A 14,798-nucleotide genomic window follows, 5' to 3' on the forward strand; every position below is an offset into this window, starting at 1 on the left:
ACAGGAGTCTCCTTATAGTCTATATTGTGTAAAACTTTGTGCGATGTTTCAGAATTCGTTTTGATAGAGATTGTACTGATGTTGGTCTCCAGCAACTAATATATAGCTTATATATTTTTTTGGGTCCTCTTTAGTCTATCATACAGGTCTAATGTAATTATAAGAACAGACCTACATGGATTTAAAACCATAAAATATTGTAACTAAATAGCACCCTATGAGCATTATGTGAAGATTTTGTATGAGTTATTAAAGAAGCTCAAGCTTACATTTCATCGTCGGCCCTGCTGGTTTTTTAATGGACTCTTTGGTTAGATACAGACATATAAGCCAGTGATGTATTTGTGAATAGAACAGTATAATTGGAGTTGTCTGTATTTGGCCAGCTATAAACTATTTATAAGAAAACACTTACTAGGTCAGTATTTTGAAATTAATGTTCAGTTAAAGTAATGTGCAGTATTAAAAATAAATGGAACTGATTTTGTCTGAAAGCAACAACCTCAGATAAATAAATTACAACCTTCAAAATAATGTCTTACAAATAGTATTTAATCTTTAACAATAGTTTTGCTAAGCACTAACTGATGGCACTACAAAATCTCACTGCAGTTGTACAAATATAACATGTCTTTCTTTGTACAAAAACATTACACGTGGGGTCTCCAGGGTTCAAACGTAGTGCATCTGTTGAACAATTGTGGGACATTTGTCATTTCATGCTCCTCTTCAGCTTGTCATAGTTAGTTAATTAGGAGCAAAAAAAAAGAATCATTCTTCCCTGTGTATATAGCATTGGCCATGACTATGGTGGAATGGGCATTGCCACAACATGATTCCCACTGGCTCTCAATGATCCTAAATGCAACCCTTCCCTTTGCAGAAGTTAAGTTAAGGGTAGAACAGTCTAGATTACTATATATAATCTTCTTTTATCTAAGTTTTTGATGTGGGAGGGCTACTAATGTGTATTTTAGCTATCTTCAAAACCAACCACTAAAGGGGTCTATTTATAACTGTTTTCACCCAAGATACACAGCTTTCTAATTGGATTCTATTGAAAAAGTGTATGAATCCTGGGTGAAAATTGTATGAATCTTGTATGAAAAAAATATATATCTAGACTCCACTAGTGTATTTTGTCCATACTCACTCATTCACAAGCTGCTCCAGGCTCTAGAAGGATCCTGAAAATATTGTTGGCATCCATCCGGCTGCCTGATTTACAGTTGTCTCTGCCTTTCAGCAAATGGCTGAGAGCTGGAGCCAGCTGCGCCCACCCTCCGGTGTGTGCTGCAGGATCAGAACAAAGGGCAGTGACTGCTCCCCACTGTGAGAAGACCAAGAATTGAACAATCAACGCTCATGTGATTGCTCATTTGTTAGTCTTAGAGCCAATGTGGGGCAGCTGCAGCATCACGCAGATGCTGAAGAATAGAGGTAAGTATGGCTGTTTATTTTTTTCATCACCCATACTTCTATTTTAAACTTTTCATTTCCCAGCAACGTATATACTCTTTAAAAGTTCTCCCACCTTCGGAAACTTCAATTAAAATAAAAGCAAAATATTTTTTTTTTTAGGGATCTTGACAGTTCTACCAATATAACACTTGTTATTTATACTGGAGTTCTTTAAGATGTCAATAATTTAATAGATCACGAATGTATCATCATCCAAACCTAGACTACACTGACCAAACTCTCCAGCACTCTGCAAAGATGGACATTTAATATAGGAAGCTCTATCAGCCATCTGTTTCCTTAGACACCAGCACACATTCCCTGTCAACGTTTACAAGATTATCCATGCAAATGTACCTGGCATTTCCCCAAAATCTGTGAAGAAAGCACCAGAGATTTCTGTGTTTTTGTCAAATATTTATACACTTCATGTGCCAAAAAATAAAATAAAACAATATAATGTAAGCACAGTTAATAAAAAAAATAACTCAGTTTAGTATAATTACCATAAAAAAGAGAAAAATCAAACTTTCTAATTTTGCAACAATATGATCAGAAATACTGTGAACTGTTGAAAAATACTAGCCAAGGTCACCATTCTCTCCTCCTTATAATAGGTCATTTGGTCAAATTTGAATTTCCTCTGCAGACCGAAGTACTGATTTCAGTTACATGATTCATTAAAAGCTAAGTTCACCTTGCAGACAAGGAACCCCGATAGTTTAAAGTACACTCTGCTATTTGTAGAAAGTCTCTTGCCTTGGGACAGCGAATAACAGTGGCCACATAATCAGCCAATTATTCCCAGACCCTATTAAAGAGATGCTAGAGCTGGGAAGGAAGGGGTTAAGACAAATGCCATACCTGAAGGCCTTTCCTGTCACCCATGAAGCCTCGTCATTATACTCCCAATGTTTACATTCCTTTGTCCTGGCTTTTTTCCAGGATATGAGCTACAACAAAATGGCCGATGAGCCTCTTTGAGGACAACTAATATAAAGGCCCACAGATATGGTATCTGCATTAAACAATATTTTTGCAAACAGCACAATGCATTGCAAACTACTAGGGCCCCTTGTAAGCATGGGCTAGTTTATTTAAAAGGTGAACCTAGACTTTAGGGCAAAACTACACTGAAATAAATAAGGGGTGCTGTCACATATAATCTTCCTGTGAAAATTCTAGTTACCTGGCGTGAGTCTTTATGAGACACCAACCCAGAAAAGGTATGCATCCAGTGCAGCATGCATTGCATCCAGAAAACTAGCATTTTCAGAAGGAGATTTGTTTTTCTTGCTAGATAAAGTCTGTGATATTTAAGAAAGCGTCACAGACTTTCTTAGCTGCAAGCACCATGGAGGAAATGATCTCCGCTCCTCCCAAGACTTCCTGCTCTCAAGCACTCTGGTCTCCTCCTCCTATGCTCACCTCCAGGACTTCTCCAGAGCCTCTCCCATTCTCTAGAACTCTCTACATCAATCTGTTTGGCTATCTACCACTCTGGCTGCCTTTAGGCCATCTCTGGAAACGTATCTCCTCAGGGAGGCCTAGCACACCTCCAATTAACTAAAATTGTAACACTTCCATCAGCTCATCCCCCACAGTTATAACCTTTTGTACCACTTGCCACACCCTATTAGACTGTAAGCTCTTATGAGGAGGGCCTTTTAACCCTCCTGTATTTTTTTGTATTGCAACTGTACTGTCTCCATTTAGATTGTAAAGCTCTGCACAAATTGCCGGCACTATATAAAACCTGTATAATAATAAAAATAAGTTTACAGCAGAAATACTGCTGTCATCCAAGCTATTCTTTCAGCAACTGGACTGACCCTGTTCCCCCTCCCAGAGTTCCTGTACTTACATTAGAGATTAGAATGCTGAATCCTATTAATGCTTATGTTCAACAGAGGGTAACTCATGTGGAGCAAAAAATGGATGATGCTTTCACTGCCCATTATAATTTGACAGATTTGGGGGGGGCGTGTCCGGCCGGCATCAGGAACAGCTGCCTTGAGAATGGCTCTATTGACGGTCCAGCGATGATCCAGTGCAACAGAGGTTCTTTGCTTGAGCTATCCATCGTGTCTAATAGGACCCTGCACCTGGCGGTATGCCAAAATGGGGGACCCTGTTCTCTGCTCCACAGAAATTAACGAATTTCTTTGCCCCGGCCATGGATCGGGTGTACCAAGATGGCACCGACCCGGCCACACGTGCGGCGGCTGAGGAGGAGAATTCTTCTGATTCCAGCAGTTGGGTCTCATCAGTATGTACTTCCATACACCGACCAAAAGCTAGAGACACTGTCCTATTCCCCCCTAATATTCCCTCCACCCGAAGCTCACCAAGTTTTAAAAAGCCAAGCAGGGAAAGCTGCCTGGTGAAGAATCTGACATGGAAGATAGTGCTGCAGAGCATTCCACACAAACCTCTCTAAAGCAGTTCCCTTCATCTTCCCGACCAGTGTCATTAACAAACTTGAAAGAAATGCTGAATCCTATTAATGCTTTTGTTCAGGATTTACATTAGAGATTAGAAGGCTGGGAGGTTGTTGAATCATTACTGGCAAGGGGCATCAGGGTGAGCTGAGCTGCTCAGAGGAGGACATGGATGACATTCATATTTTCCTTAGTGACTAGCCAGTTCAGTCACATGTAAATGAGAAATGTAATATTTTTGCAAGCCGCAAATGTTGTAGTCATGTTGAATTTTCAGCTCTTTGCATTACATTGATGGTTTCAAGTTACTTATCAATCCAAAACTGAAAATGCTATGGGCTAATTCTACACTGGAACCCCCCCATAATTTGATTCGGTACAGCGTGGGTCCTCAACCACATGCTTTAACTCTACCTGGGGATCATTTGTATTCCTAAGGCATCTAAATAATGCATAGCTCCTAGAATCTTAACATTACTTTTAGAAAGATACTTATTATGAAAGAAAAATCAATTAATGATAAGAATTATGGAACACTGTGTACACTGGTTTTGAAAAAAAAAGTCCTAATTGAATTATTAAAACCAAGTAAATAATCCACTTGACAAGCTGTGCTTTGAACCACGCTCATCTGCTTACTGGAAAAATCTTTGATTTTTATTTCATGTCAAAATGTCTAATTCTCTTTTGTTTCTTTTTTTCATGCAGTGCTTACCTTGGTAACGTCAAGAGTGCTGTTCTCTCGACTGACATCATTCTTATGTTCAATGCAAGAGGGAGCAGACTGCGGGGACACAAGCTGACCTGCTAAAAAATACACAATGTCATTTAAAAGTGGGAAAAATCATTCTAAAATATAAAATAAATGTAACAAATCACACACAGCAAAGCAATAAATTACAGCAAAAGCAGAACTAGTAATGCTGAAATAATTGCTAGAAACCAGTCACATTTCATTTTACGTTAGTTACATTAGTGTTTCTATTTGGCTGCTTTCAGTTACTTGACTTTGAACATTTCTATTTACCTTACTGAATAGTAGTTTTAAAAACCAGAAAACTATATTTTCATAAAATTGTGTTTGTTGGATAACATTTTTTTTACTGTTAACAAGCAGAAGCTTTCACTTAATGCTGTGATATAAGGTCTAGTTTAATGTTTTAAAGGGTTTATATTTTGTTAGATCTAATTGAATGTCAAAACAATTAGAATTTAATAAAAGTGGATTCAAATTTGTAAAATAAGTTAAACTAATAGTAATTCTAGCAGTCATAATAATATAAATCTAGAAAGGGCAGGTTTATCATGTGGTTTTACACCATTTACAGCTGTATAAGAATTACCACTAAAATGATCCAAATGAAACAGACCCTGTTTAAATGGATAAATAATAAACTACCAATATTACATTGCTACCTATCTATTTTGTAGATTATATTTAAAATAACGTATTACATTGACAAACAACTCAAACACCTTGGGGCTGAAAAAGTACATGCCAATTAACCAGTTATTTTAATTCATACAAAGTCTAAAGCAAAGCATATAGATAAACACTCAGCATTGAGAACTTGCACAAAATGGGATTCATCCTGTAAACTGCACAGCTGAAAATATACAGTCTGTTGCATAATGTGCCCTTTAATCATTCATCCACAAGGTGAAATGGGCAATATCCTTTCCATAAAGTCATTATAATTCAAAACATGTTGTCTAAAAATATATAAAAATATTATAACAGTTTTTTTAAGAAACAATAAATCAATAGGATAAAGATAATCCTACAAAACTTTGTCCACTTCATATGTTTGATGCCTTTCAATGTGTGAACTACTGATGAAGAACTACAAGAGACAAGCTATTAAGAGATAAGAAGATAATGCTAGGCCTCTCAGCAGAAAGTTTAGAAGGAAGATGGATGCCTAATTGTTAGGGAGGAAAAACCATGGGTCGTTCATTTCTGGCAACAGAACATACCAGCAGGTATGCCAAGAAAGAAAACATCCTTGGAAAAAATGGTACTTACTGGATAGATATGGAGAGGACCAGATGCAAGGTAGGAAAAGGCTGCGATCAGGGTAAAATGGGAGATTTGAGAAAAGACTGGGAAGAGATCAAATCTTGACCTGCCAGATAACGCACCCATGGAATAAATGTCATGGGCTGTGACGGAGCGCCCACATTGTTCTACTGCACATGAGCCACATGCAGCTTGTTGTGTTCTAGATCTCAATTTTGGTTTCAAATGGTGCCAGGTTACATCAGCTCTGGTGGGTCCCAGCAGGGTTTAATAATTGAACTGCCAGCTGCCACTGATAGCCATGTTTTGGCACTAAGCTAAGGAGATGAACTAATCAAATCCTGGTATTGAAATTCCTCACTGAATGCCCAAAATGCATTGTAATTGTGTCTGCTCCAGTTTGAAGTAGATGGCCTCTTTCACACCTGTTGTGCAAAATTTCCCATCTCCTTCAGACTGACTTGACTGCTAAATCCTGACCTGCACCTAAACAGGGGTAAAGGCCTTCAATATCAACTGTTAGCCAAATATAATACTATTGTACCATCTCTACTGCAGCTATTTGACAACAATTCACACATTCAGCCATTTAAACCAAATAATTAACAAATGTTACAGACTTTTTTTGTAAATGGTAAATTATGTAAATTAGAAGAGGACAGTTTTCACATCTCTCATCAAGTTCTTGGACAACCAATATGTGCTTTGAAACATTACATGACACCATGGTGACTGGATTAAGGTAACTATACCCATGTAGCTATCAATGGCTGGCTATGTTTCCGACATTAGGACTGAGAAAGCTACTTGAATGAGTGATCAAACATTTTTAACATAACAAAACAAACTGAGGTTAATGTGACTAACGTTAACTATGCTATAATCTAGATAAAGGAAAGCCTTCCTAAACTAGAACATCTGACCATTCTAATCTGCTAGAAACTCTTGTTTCAAAGAAGGATTTTTTTTTTCCTGAAAAGAAGATTCTAACTGTGCATGGGCTGCTAACAACCTTTGCCTGCAAAGAACGTCAAAGGGGGGGGGGGGGCAAATGTTTTACCACTTTAAATTATTTTCAATTTTTACCTTCAAAACCTTGAGTTATGTATATATACGTTTCACTTCATGAGCAAAACCAAGGGTCCAGTTTGTACAATAGTAAAAAGACAAAAATGTTGTGTTCTGAATGCAAGTCTTTGAGGTATAGGTTCTCTTTTGTATGCTCAGCATTATGCTGAATATTGAACCAAACAATGAATTACGTATTGTGCAGTAGGCCCTAATACAATCACAAAACCAACAAAAGTAGCAAGCACTACGAATTTACTGATGAGCCTAGTTGACACAACTTTCAATTTTTAATGCATGTTTTTTTTTTACTCCAGGTATTTTACGACAGGCAGGATTTAGACATGTTAAATGTATGCTATTAATAATATCAACCAAGAAAAGGTGTACATGTATGAACCTGGACTCTAGATTAATATAAATTGACACCATTTATTTAGTTACATATAATTTTATACAGAGCTAACATAAGTACCTGAATCTGTCCTGTCATCAGCCTTTCTGTAATCCCCTGCACAGCAGCATTAACACTGAGATGAAGAAGGTCAGCACTCCAAGTCAAAAATGTCTCTACTGCTTTATATGGCACTTTCAGAAACATACGTTCAGCATAGGCGAGCAGAGGGTGGACCTTATCCCTAACATGCTGCTGCTATTTCACTATTTCACAGGCTTGAGCAGATCCTGGAACAATACTGGACCTGGCTGTTTAGCCTGGAGGGTTTGCTTGGATCACAAGACTGGCTGAAGAGAGTGACAAATCCTTTAGAAATTAAACCAGCTTACCTATAAATATTTCAACAAGGCATTTAGCCTCTTTACCTGAAGTTTACATTAGAAAACAAAATGCCTTTTTGCACAATGTTCAAACAACTGAAAGTTTTGCCCACATAGTAGCCAACCTACAGTTATAACTTTTCACAACCTTCCACACCATTCATGTTGCTGAAGCAGCTCCCAAAGTGTTTTTGAGTCTTTTAGTAAGTGGCTCTATAGGCAATGGACTTGCTGTACAACGCCTGTGTGCATTGAAGCTGTTTTTGCTGTCTGAATAAATGTGTAGTGTGTAAAACCTGTTCCTGAGCATCCCTGTCTCATGTATGGTTACTACTGTTAATAAAAGTTAAGCCTCTCCCCCTAAAAGTATGTACACACGGTGACATATGGCAGACAGCTATGGAATTCTAGTAAACATTAACTTAGGAGCAGGCTAGTTGTTTTTTTTTTTTTTAAATAAAGCCAGAATTGGTTAGATTATTATTATTATTTTTATTATCTTTACCAATATTAATGATTGCAAGCTCTTGACTTAACTACATTCCAGATTCAATCTATGGCTTCCACATTCAAAGGATGATACTGGATAGACTTTTAACAATTTAGTTTATTATACCCATAATTAAAAGACTATTACTGCTAAGTCATAGAGCAACCAATAGCTGTACCTCTGATCTTGACAGACAGTCTATTAATAATGGTTTATTTGACTTGGATGAGTAAAAACCAATCTGCTCCAGGACAATGTTGTATTGATTCTGTTAGTGCCATGCAATAACCTAACATACACTAATAGTAAGCTAATACACACACACACACACACACACACACACACACACACACATAGAGAAACAAGAATCTAGATGCCAAGCTCTTATTTTTTACACTACCTCAAAAACTTCAACGAACTTTAACAGAGGCCAAGGGAGGAAGATGAGGGAGGAACAGAGATGAGATGATGAGCCTGTTAGAGACACACACAACAAAGACACAGTAAAATAAAGAAGGATAACGATGAATGACAAAAAATACAGCATGAACCCATAAAGGCACTGAGTAAAAAGTACGCAAAGAGATTTGTTCCTCATCCGATACTAGAAAGTTTGACATATTTGACACAATTAAATGGTGCATTTTGGAGCCCCAGACAAGCATAGCAAAACACCTATTAGTTTCCACGTATATCTTTGGCAGTCATACAATTAACTTTTAGATCAGCTAGGATTTTGACCCTAAAGGCCAACTTTGGGCACAATTACCATAACAGGTTCACAGCTGCTAAACTTTCTTGTTCCTCAAAAGCCAAATGCCATCATGCAGGCATACTTCTACTTCTGCAAGCCTGATAGTACCCAGCACTGTAGTCCTGTCTCTGCCCACCTCTACTCCTTACTATTCACAAAACAAACAAGCTTAGGCTCCGGCAGCATTGGGAACTATGAGACATACAGTGCTTACATCAGAGCAGTCAGGAAGTACAGGGGGAACTGTATTATTCTTTATATATAAAATAACTGATTTACAGGGCATAGATGTATGTCTGCATTATAGCAATTGGCTTCTGAGGAACAGAAATGTTTGACTGTTAAAAAAACCTTCTAAGGTAATTGTGCCCAGAGTTGGGCTTTAAAGAGTAAGGTATCAGCAAAGGAAAGTGTCACTTTAAATTAAACCCATGGCTATGATATGGACATTCAAGTATTTGTCTATTCTTAACAAGCAGTAAATGAGCTTTAAAACAAACCCTCATCAATCTCTGTAGATGGGGGCACTGTAGCACAATTTACCCTCAAATTTCACAGAGCTGCTGAGAACTGTTGGAAGGAAGGAGCAGGATGAGCAGAGGTCACTTAGACAACCACTTTAGTATTTCTGCTGAGAATTTTGAAGATGAATAGCTCCACATTGTGCACAGCTAAATACATCAGCAAGGGCTTCTTTTACAGCTAATTTACTAATTGTTGAGAATATAAATATTTAAAAGTCTATAGCCTGGTCACAATTACATTTTAGATACTGGGGTTGATTTACAAAAGCTGGTGCAGCTGTGCATGTCTCCAGTGGTTTCTTGTTGCTCCTTTTTCTGTCGCAGTCGCAACCTAAGTATCCACTGCTGGCTGGTGTCAGAGTTTAGGTGATCTATGATGTCAACTTCCCCCTTCCTGTCATGATACTCAGGACAGATGGCAGCTAGGCTGGAGCATTGTATCATGGGTAAAGAACACACGCTTCTCATACCACCATTGGGTATTGTGGATCAGCTATGATGAGGACAGAAGGAGAGGCTGGAGAGGCGAGAGGTGACCCTTCCTGTACTTAACCACTGAGCTACCCACTTTAGCCACTGTAATGGTCCTTAAAAGCTGCACTACATAGTGCTAGAGTCTATAATGTTAGCAATGAAGAGTGGTCAAAGCTCAGCATGGCCATGTAATTCTTGCTAACCAGAGAATCTCTCCTGAGCTTTCTTCTTCCCTTTAATTACCCTCCAATTACCTTTAAATGTCCTTTAAAAGGAGGTGAAATTGGATAAAGCCACACAAAAATCACTTGAAACTGTGTCTAAATTACTATTGGAAGGAGGGGGGGGTTTGGGGTATGTTCAAATCAAGCAGCCAATCAAGGATAGAATAAACTTTTTTGTTTTTCTTTTTACAACATTCTCCTGCATATGAGTGAATGTGAACACAGGTTCATATCAGTGCACTTTCCATGTGTCAGTATTTGTGGATCGTACATTACAGATCTGTCTGACTCTCTATAGAGCATAATTCCTTAACAAACCTATATCCTGTTACATGCTTTTACACACTATGAACTGGTCTTACTTAATACGCTGATAAAATCCATGCAGTACTTTAACATATATCTTCACATGTCTGCTGATTCTGATCTAAACTAGACATGTGCAGGACGAAAAAATGTGTTATGTTTCGTTTTGTGTAGATTTGATAATCTCGTTATTTAGTTTTTTTAGTAAACTCGGTTGATTTGTTGAATTCGTATTCGGAAGTAGTTTTATGCCTTTTTTACATTATTTTCGAATTTACTCATTTTTTCAATTCGAAACATTCAAATCTATAAATTTTGAATTGGACAAATCGAAAACTTTAGATTTTATTTCCCATTCGAATGTGGCAAAGTGAACTAGCAAAAGAAAAATCTTCATCAAATGATTACAAGGACTCTTTAAATCATCTTTGGCTTAGCAAAAACATCATTATTTCGAAATGGTACTCGAAATCCAAAATGGTTCAGAAATAAGTTTACAGTTCGAACTCGACTGGAATTCAATGTAAAATTTGATTTGAATTTCAATTAGAATTTCCGAAATTCAGAGGAGCTTTGTTTCGTTATTCTGAGCATTCGGTAAACTTTATTTATACCGCAATTCAGGTATTCGGATAATCCGAATCACAGAATAACTAAAAATTTGTTCAAATATTTATTCGGAAAGGAATCAACCCGCACATGTCTAATTTAAATCTCTAACCAGGAAAAAGACTTACAACCTATCAGTGACTTTATCAAATCCAATCTTATCAATTTGGATATACAACTATTAATTTATCTAAGTCATGAGAATGACACCAGATTAGCAAGTCCCCCTTTTATAACTTTGTAATAGACCTCTATGGTAAATAAAATAAAATAAATTGTGGTTCAAACCACCAAACATGCACATTTACCCAAAACCTAAAGTAGAATTATGGCAAGGCTATGGATATTCGAATAAATAAACTTTAGAGTCCAATTCCAGGCCTGGAGCTTTTCCTCTCCCTCATTGGAACAACCTGCACCTTTTAAAAAAATCTTTATACTTACATTTTTTTCAGAGGTCTACAGTGTGCTCAAGTGATGTCATTGGTCTTCTTCACCTTCTTCTTCCTCCATGAATGCTGCAGACAGTGGCGCCACATTATGACAGGGTGCATTTTTTGCAGCATTTTTCAGTGAGTCCAGGGTGAGTGGGAGGAGTGGATCCTTGATGCCCTGGGCTTAACAGAAGTGAACTGAATGATTCTGGGTGTCATTAAACCCAGAGAAGAAAGAGAGGAGTTGAGGGGAGTTGAGGGACTTTAAATGAGGCACATAGTACTAAACCAAGCACCTCCATCCCTTGTATGAATTAGAAGAGAAGAAGAAGTTGAGACTTTAAATGAGGTGTGTTACACGATTAATTTAAAGTCTCAACTTCCCCTTCTCTTCTAATTCATTAAACCCAGAGGGACAATGATGCTGGATTAGTGTCAAGGAGATTTGGCAACGGACAGTGACTATAGCAGTCAGAGCTTTATTTTTATTTTATTTTATTTTATAAGAGGCTGGTGAGTGACCCATTTCATTCTTTGACTAAGCTAGTGCTTTACAAGTGCACTGAGACCCAATACAAGATAAAGCAAAAAACCTTGTTCTCTATGAGGGTATTTCACACCACTGCATTGCATTATTTTCTTCGGCATAGCAAGTTGCGACACAAACGTCCGCACTGCAACATCACTGTGTGAAAGGAACTCAGTGAAATGTTACTTGTGATATTTTTAATAAAACAGTGCTGTTTGACTGGGATGAAATGCTCACATAAATAAACCTTTAAAAAAGCCATCACAGACCTCTGTATCTTCTGGCACTTTGGAGTAATTACTTCTCAAAGTTTGCAGAAGAATTTATTTTTTTTTTCTTTGGTATTCAATTTCTCTTCTTATCCCCAATATAAAAAAAAGAGCAGGTACACGGTATGAAGAGAGATCAGAGACAGAATTTGAACTAATTCATGCATTCCTTGTGAGCTTTGAGAATGAATTGTTCCACGATGTATGACACTACAAAGTTTAATGAGGGCTTTTTTTTTTTTTTTTTTACTTGAAGAATATGCAAATGCTTTAATGTCCATAGCCTGTCCACAGTTCTACTCTACCAAACTGTATGTCTGTTACAAGCACTATGCCACTAGTAGAAGTCATAAAACCTCCCACAAAATGACTATGGGTTTAATGATAATGGTATATAGATTTAATTATTATGACAATGATTGATATTGGTTATGCAGATTTATGCTCTTGCGAAATTCATTAGGGCAAGTAAATTATGCTTTCACAGAAAATAAAATAAAATGACATTTCTACTTAAAGACCTCATATTAGTAATGGAAATATAAAGACCCTGCCCCCCTAACAATTTATTTAACAAAAAAAAAAAACCTTTAGGATTATATGTGCATAAGAATTAAATGTATTTATGGTACATGCTTGTAAAAGTATCCCCTTGCATAGTCATCCAAAATCCCTGAGACTGTTTCTGGGAGTTCCCAACGTGGAAATGATGTTAGCAGCCCTAGCAGACTCATACCTTTTACTAAAATGGAGGAGGGCAGGAGGCATGGTATTCTCCTTCTGTCTTCCTCCATCAGATATATAAGGGTTTTTTTTTTGGCAAGCTAGAGGGAGCTGAACAAATACAGAGAGTAATTAGACATTCATAGAAGAAGTGAAACTACGGATAAAGCCATGCTAGGGAATTGACTCTTCATAGAGCAGTACGATTTTTAACAAGTTCTGAGGCATATTGCAAGTGAATAAAACAAATTATAGAAAAGAAAAACACTGCAAGTAAGCAATAAAAATCCTAATTTTTTTGTGCTTTTAACTGTATTTTTTAAATTGGTGACCAGGTTGCTTTAAATAAATTATATAAAGTTGGGGGGTTGGGAAACTTTGGCTTATAGGAGAATAAAACAAAATAAATAAATAAAAATAAATAAAACTAAGTGACTGGTAGTAACAATTTCTGTGGGCTAAAGAAAGTCTACCATGAAAAGTTATGTGGGCATGGTAAGAAATGGGTGTTCGTCATGGACATTGTTTATTGAGACACACCTTCTCACATCTTCCTGCTTATCTTCCTTTGGAGTCCTTGGCATCTGGTGACTTGACATCTCACAGCCTAAAAGAAGTCAGTCCCAAAAGAATGACCTCTGCCAATAACCCACCTTGTAGTTCTAACAATAGTTGCTACTAAGATTGATGTCTGAATAATGAAGTATCTCCACAGTGTGTTGTACTAATTCATTCACTTGGATGTAGGCATTTTGCATTTAGGAGTGCTATTTATTTGGTATTTAGGTGTGAATCACTATTAGGGTCCGTGCTCACTGGGCTTAACAAGACACCAGTTCCCCTGGGAGAAAAACATGCTTACGCTTTTGTACAAGTGTTTAGGGGCATTTAGGAGAAAACTCCTCACAAAAACACAACCCAAAAGGTTTTTTTTTTTTTGCATCTAAACATCCTAAAACACATACACATGGATACATAAGGGTCGATTTACTAAAACTGGAGAGTGCAAAATCTGGTGCAGCTGTGCATGATAGCCAATCAGCTTCTAACTTCAGCTTGTTCAATTAAGCTTTGACAATAAAACCTGGAAGCTGATTGGTTTCTAAGCATAGCTGCACCAGATATTGCACTCTCCACTTTTAGTAAATCAATCCTATAGGATAATATTGAGCTGCTTCTACAGGAAAAAAGAAAAACTCCCGTAGAAGCAGTATTTTTTAAGCCCAGTGTGCATGAACCCTTAGGGAATAATTTACTATAACTGGAGTGTGCAAAATCTGGTGCAGCTGTGCACGGCAATAAATCTTCTTCTAACTTCAGCTTTTTCAATTAAAGGAGTTGTAAAGGCAGGAGGTTTTTTTTTTTTATCTTAATGCATTCTATGCAGAATCTTTGGCAGGGAGCAGAGTTCCAGGAGGGAGAGCACGGCTGTATCTCCTCCTGTCAAGAGGAATTGGGTGTCCCAGGCGGCTGGCCTAAGGGGACAGAGGGCTGAGCTGAGCTGCAGAGAGGATCCGGTGTTTAGAGGACCAGCGGAGCTGAGAGGGGTCGAGTTTCAGGAAAGCATTCCCAGTCGTGAGTACTGCAAATTGCCCCTGGGGGTCTGCCTAGTGAGAGGGGACCACTCCGGAGAAGATCAGAGGGATCCGGGAGCTAGCTAGCCGGTGCAGGAGCAAAAGGAAAGGGGGTGCCAGT

The 14,798-nt window shown here is 37.7% G+C and overlaps 1 protein-coding gene across 4 annotated transcripts in view; it reads right to left on the minus strand.

The window, feature by feature from the left end:
- Positions 1-14,798, minus strand: part of SLC4A10 (solute carrier family 4 member 10) — a 409,068-nt gene that overhangs the window by 82,915 nt on the left and 311,355 nt on the right. For 3 of the 4 annotated variants that reach the window (XM_082261023.1, XM_082261026.1, XM_082261025.1), the window contains exon 7: positions 4,618-4,709. In XM_082261023.1, the coding sequence (XP_082117149.1) occupies positions 4,618-4,709 (92 nt within the window). The remainder of the gene's footprint in view (positions 1-4,617; positions 4,710-14,798) is intronic. The other variant, XM_082261024.1, reaches the window with a different exon arrangement.

The sequence above is a fragment of the Pelophylax lessonae genome, assembly GCF_965119305.1.
Source record: "Pelophylax lessonae genome assembly, chromosome: 6".
Taxonomy (NCBI): Eukaryota; Metazoa; Chordata; class Amphibia; order Anura; family Ranidae; genus Pelophylax; species Pelophylax lessonae.